Source organism: Rutidosis leptorrhynchoides, chromosome 3 (genome assembly GCF_046630445.1).
Source record: "Rutidosis leptorrhynchoides isolate AG116_Rl617_1_P2 chromosome 3, CSIRO_AGI_Rlap_v1, whole genome shotgun sequence".
NCBI lineage: Eukaryota > Viridiplantae > Streptophyta > Magnoliopsida > Asterales > Asteraceae > Rutidosis > Rutidosis leptorrhynchoides.
The window spans coordinates 512,903,121-512,909,218 of record NC_092335.1 but is presented as its reverse complement, the minus strand read 5'-3'; the positions used below and the strand labels follow the sequence as shown (position 1 = coordinate 512,909,218).

The following is a 6,098-nucleotide window of genomic DNA, read 5'->3' as shown; positions in this document are numbered from 1 at the left end:
AATACGTTGAGATGGTGACAAATGAGAGTAAAAATAATAAAAAATCGTTACTAATTTTTAATAAAAAATAAAGCATCCAACTCCCACCTCTTCCAAAGTCATATAATTACATAAACAGCGCAGTTTCCCAAAGAAAAAAACTCAGACAACCAGGAAAAAAAAACACTCACAATCACACATCTCAAGAAACAAATTTAGCTTATGAACAACAACAATATCATGGATCCTTCTCTTCTTCAGAATCAAAACAACAACTGGCTTGCTTTCTCTCTTTCTAACACCAACAACACCAACACCGCCACCACCTTCTTCCCGCCACCTCACTCCACCACCTTCCACCACCGTACTATTCCCTTTATCCTTTTCTTTAAATACTTAAATACTCCAACACACACACAAAAAATAAAAAATTATCTTTAATCTTTTTTTTGTTTACTTTTTTTTTTTACAGATGAGGAAGATGTAACTGGAACAATACCAAGCAGCCATCATCATGAGTTATCTATACTCACCGACTGCAGCCCAAAACTTGAAGACTTCCTCGGCGGTTGTGGCTCCGCCGCTTCCGCCGGATCTGTTTGTCATTTTTCAGATGATCAATCACAATCACCTATGCACCACCCACAACAACTTGAAACTACTACTACTAATAATAATACTAATACTGCTTCTATATATGACTCCGAGTTAAAGACTATTGCTACCACCTTTCTCTGTGGTTACTCCACCAACAACCACCACCAACTGGCGGTGGTTCCACCGCCACAGCCGCCGCAGCAAGATAGCCCACAAGCGAAAAAAGCGGTCGATACTTTTGGCCAACGTACTTCTATTTATCGTGGTGTTACAAGGTATATATATAATAAAATAAATATTTCGAATTTTTTTTAGTGAGTTATTTTGTAGATCAAATTTTGTTTAATTCATTTGTGAAATAATTAGATGATTGAATATGAAGTTTATTAAACATAGAATATCAACACGGAAAATAGTTTTTTATTTATTTATTTTTTTTTATCAGTATTCAGTGATGAATAATATTACCGAGTAAATAATATTAATATTAATTAATATATTATTTATAAAATGTTGAAGGCATAGATGGACAGGGAGATATGAAGCACATTTATGGGATAATAGTTGCAGAAGAGAAGGCCAAAGCAGGAAAGGAAGACAAGGTACGGATAAATACAATCACTAACGTGCACCCACTAACGTGCGCTGTAATAGATATACATCCAAAAAAAATCCGAGTCGGTTTTGGTGATCATGCAATGCAATTCATTTCATTTTAAAAATGAATTAAATTAATAATTTAATTGGAATGATTTTCTTATCCTAACGATACAGAATGAACACATGGATATTCTGGTTTTAATAAAACTACTGGCGCTTGGGATTTTACTTATTTTAGATGGAGGATTTATTCGTATGGCGGTTTATGCTATCCTGCGCACTTCCGTTTTATATTTATCTTTTATATTAAAAAATATTAAAAATGCGAGTAAATACTCCGGAGTAATTTTAATCCTCTTTTTTTGTTTATTACTGTTTCATGTACTGATTGATGATGGTGGTCGAATCTCCAGTTTACTTGGGTGAGTTTCGAAATCTGTACTACTCATGTATACACATCTTTTTAAAAATATTATCTGCATGCAATGTATCTATCATATACCAGTAATCTATAGATTGATTGATTGATATTTGAACGACAGCAGCTTTTACAATTTGTCGTTAATGTGCAAATATAACTTCTTTTTTTTAGTAACCATCGTGTGAAAATCAAATATTAAACACTTTGTACAACACATCAACACACCTAAATGAAAGCTCTTGGGAAAAATCCGTTTTTATTTTAATTGATGATTACCTTAGCTACAAATATATCTTTTTTTAATGGTCTATTTTAATCAATTTGTGTTCTCGCAAAACAATGATATATGATTAAATATTATTTGTAATGTCGAATAATTAGGTGGATATGATAAGGAAGATAAAGCAGCTCGTGCTTATGATCTAACTGCCCTCAAGTACTGGGGTCCGACAACCACCACAAATTTTCCGGTTTGTAACCTTATTCCATCTAATTTTACGGTTTTGATTTTGATTATGGAAATAATGAGAACCTCTTATGTTTATGTTTGATTTGTATTATGAACAATTTAGGTTTGCAACTATGAGAAAGAGCTTGAAGAAATGAAGAACATGACTAGGCAAGAGTTTGTTGCTTCACTTAGAAGGTAATTCCTTGACTAATTTTAGCATTACATTTGTCATTTTTGTAAAATATTTGTCCTTGTGGCACCAAATTAATTAGTGATGGTATGATCACATTCGTTTGATAATATATACTCTGTCCACAAATAAGGTTTTTAGGCTACCTACGTAATTAAGAGGATAATACTCCGTATGATTTTAATTCATTGGTATTATTGCAGGAAAAGTAGTGGCTTCTCTAGGGGAGCCTCTATATATAGAGGTGTTACAAGGTAATTTTGTTGTTCTTGTTGTCATTGGTCTAATTTTTTTATTTTTTATTATTTTTTTTTTTTGAACAACAAATTTTATTAATAAAGTCTCCCTAGCGATAAAGCTAGGAAAGGCGAAAGGAACAACTTACTCGGGCTTCATAAGCCAATTATCCAAACGCAATTTAAAAGAACTTCGGCTACATAACCAATTAAATGAAACACGACAAAGAATATAGACAAATTAAGTAATGGTTTGATATAAACCTTAGTTCAATTCAATTAATAGACATAGAATATAGACAAAGAAGGTTAATTCAGATCATTTATAGTAGTTTAATGACTAACCCTTTTAACCATTTTTGAAATACAGGCACCATCAACACGGACGTTGGCAAGCAAGAATAGGTAGAGTAGCCGGTAACAAGGATCTCTATCTCGGAACTTTCAGTAAGTCTGTTTTCTCCTACTAACATGTCAAATTCATATAGTACTATTAATATGCAAATTAAGAAGCGTACGTGTGTATATGTTTATTGTTTATTTTAGGCACACAAGAAGAAGCGGCGGAGGCATACGACATTGCAGCCATCAAATTCCGAGGTTTGAATGCCGTCACAAATTTTGACATGAGCCGTTATGATGTTAACAGTATCGCCAACAAAAACCTCCCAATCGGTGGCATGTGTGGCAAATCCAAAGTATCAATAGACCAACCTCGAGCCGACACTAAGCAAATACATGATGGCTCAACATCCGAACAAGCGTCGTCACACTCTAACCTCCTTAGCTTTGCGTTACCAATGAAACAAGACCCGTCAACCGATTACTGGAGTTCGGTGATGGGGTACCACCAAACATACCAAGGTACAACACCTTACAACATGGAATACCCTTCAAGTACTACTACTACTACTACTACAAACAACAACAATGGGTACTACAATGGGTTGATTCAACAAGAAAACAATAATGGTAATGGAAGTACTAGTAGTACTCATGTTGCTTTAAGTGGTGGTACATCAACAATTCCATTGGGTACCCCTATAGGTTTGAACGGATCTAGTTATGGAAATTGGATAGAACAGTCTTTTCACTCAAATCAACCTGCTAAGCAAAATCTATCAGTTTATCAGACACCTATTTTTGGAATGGAATGATTTGAATGAAAGAGGGGGTAGAGTGAGTTAAATGAAGTGGGTGAATTTAGTTGAAGTGCAGAAGTTGACAGAAGAAGATGGTAGTACTATAAACTAACACCAAAGTTATTTGTATCACAAATTTAGGCTTCGGTTTCTTGCTTTATTTTTATTTAATTTTTGCTTCTTTCTTTGGTTTTTGCCTTTCTCATCTTTACTGACTACTAATTTAATCAATAGAAAATGTTCCACATCTTTGTTATTTTTCCCTGAGCATCAATCAAAATTTTATATGGGGGAGTGACTTGCATCTAACATTTTTATACCACTATTATGCCCCTCATATCCATCATACACAGAGCTACATCAATGTCACGTTAACATTTTCTATACATTTTCTTTACATTTTCTCCTTCATACAATCCCATTAATCATTACACACTTTCACATCATCAGATGGCTCACTATGTTAATTAGTAGTTAATTAATTAATATTTAATAGTAATACAAAGTATAAGTTATGGGGGATGATTCCCACAAGGGGGGATGATTCTCACACACACTTTTTTTATCCTCACACACCTATTTTAACCTTTTGTTCTTCTAATAATGCTCAATTGGTGTGTGAGGATCAAAAAAATGTGTGTGAGAATCATCCCCCATAAGTTATATTAGTTAATTAATACAAAGTAATAGTTAATTAATAGTAACACAAAATATAAGTTATACGGAGTATTAGTTAATTACAGTGAAACCTCTATAAATTAATAATGTTGGGACCGAGATATTTTATTGATTTAGCGAGATATTATTATATCGATAAATTAATAAATTATCAATTTAGAAAATTGGCTTATATTTGTGAGCAAGTCTTAAATTAATGCATCGGTATTCAAAATTATCATGTCCGTTCACTTTACCTATATGAATAAAACATAAACAAGGACCTTAAAAATTTTTATGTATGTACATTCACACATTAATGAACTTGTCATGTTCAATGTATATTGAAATTTCAAAAAAAAAAAAAAAATAGTATTTATTAATTTATTAAAAAAATAGTATTTATTAATTAGTAGTAATACAAAGTGCAAGTTATATTATGAGTAGTAATACTGAATGTACAAGAAATAATACCTTAAATTTCGTCCTAAAATTTCGTCATATATGTGTAGGACGTATGAGTTCCTCATGAGCTCATAACGAGCTGAGGAAATCTACCGATAGGAGCCCTCTTAGTGTTTTATAGTTTATTTTTTGGAAGGACAACTCACACACCCAACACTGTTATGAATGCTTGAACTCCCAACCGCTTAGTGTTTTGTAGTGTTAAACGTAGATTATACTCTGTAATATCATAAAAAGATAGTAATAGTCAACACATATAGCTAGTATATATCTCGATTGATATCATTGTATTATTATTTGTATATTTGTTTAATATAGAGGGAAGTTTGATATTCTATACATATTTAGAAGATACTCTCTTGTATAAATATTCTATCGATTGTTAATGAAAAGATCAAGGAATGACTTAATCCTTTATGGTATCACGAGTCTCCCTCTATCAAACCTACTTGTTCTTCGTTTCCTCTGTCATTTTCTTCAACATACCAATGTAAGAAGCTACTAAAATCCTCTCTGCTGTTACTGTGAATAACTTCCGAAACTTCATCCGCATAATCTTGGAGATGGAAATAGTTAGTATGGAGCATGGGCTGAATTATCAAAATACATTGACGTGCTTTTGATGTCATCCGCCATTTTATATCATCTGAATCATCCTCTGAAACCCAAACTGCCTCCATAGAAACTCTTTGATCTTCAACATCTTGATCTCAACTGGATACCATTGTCCTTCAATGGATCCATGTAACTATTTCGGGTGAACTCCTTTCAACAATTCTATCACTAATGCTACAGCTCAGAAAACTTGGGAATGATTGAAAAACATTTTACACGATAATGAGCATTGTCGTGCCGTTCAACTTCAACATCAATTTTCCAATCCGGCTCGATAATTTTTCCGATGTTTCTTCATACTGTCAAGAGCTTCAGAACACCGTTGATCAGTTATCCAATGTCGGTGATAAAGTCTATGAAGACCGATTAGTCTTGCAACTAATTGCAGGCTTGACTGACACATATGGTGCAGTTGGAACACTATGGTCATTCACCAAAATAACTCCTGTCATTCTATGAAGCGCGTTCAATGTTAATTTTAGAGGAATATCTTAAACAGAAATCAACCACTCTCTCTGCAACAAACGCATGTGCTACCCTAATCACCACCACAACACAAAATCCCTCAAAATTCACCACCGAAAACACGCCTAATCGTAACAGTAACAACCGGGGATGAGGCAATTCTAGAGGTTCAAACTATCGAGGTTGTGGTTGTGTAAGAAGTAATTACGATCGTGTTTACCAGGGATCTTCATCACAATCATATTCTGGACCCTCTTAAAACAATCATGGACTCAACCTA

General features: G+C 33.6%; 1 protein-coding gene across 1 annotated transcript; it reads left to right on the top strand.

The window, feature by feature from the left end:
* The first annotated feature begins 219 nt into the window (after positions 1–219).
* On the top strand, positions 220–3,631 carry LOC139901863 (AP2-like ethylene-responsive transcription factor AIL5). The gene is made up of 9 exons (XM_071884534.1): positions 220–343; positions 452–851; positions 1,096–1,178; positions 1,590–1,598; positions 1,979–2,067; positions 2,170–2,243; positions 2,442–2,492; positions 2,845–2,921; positions 3,021–3,631. Exons 1-9 carry the CDS (start codon positions 220–222, stop codon positions 3,629–3,631), a joined length of 1,518 nt encoding a protein of 505 aa, XP_071740635.1.
* The last annotated feature ends 2,467 nt before the right edge of the window (positions 3,632–6,098 follow it).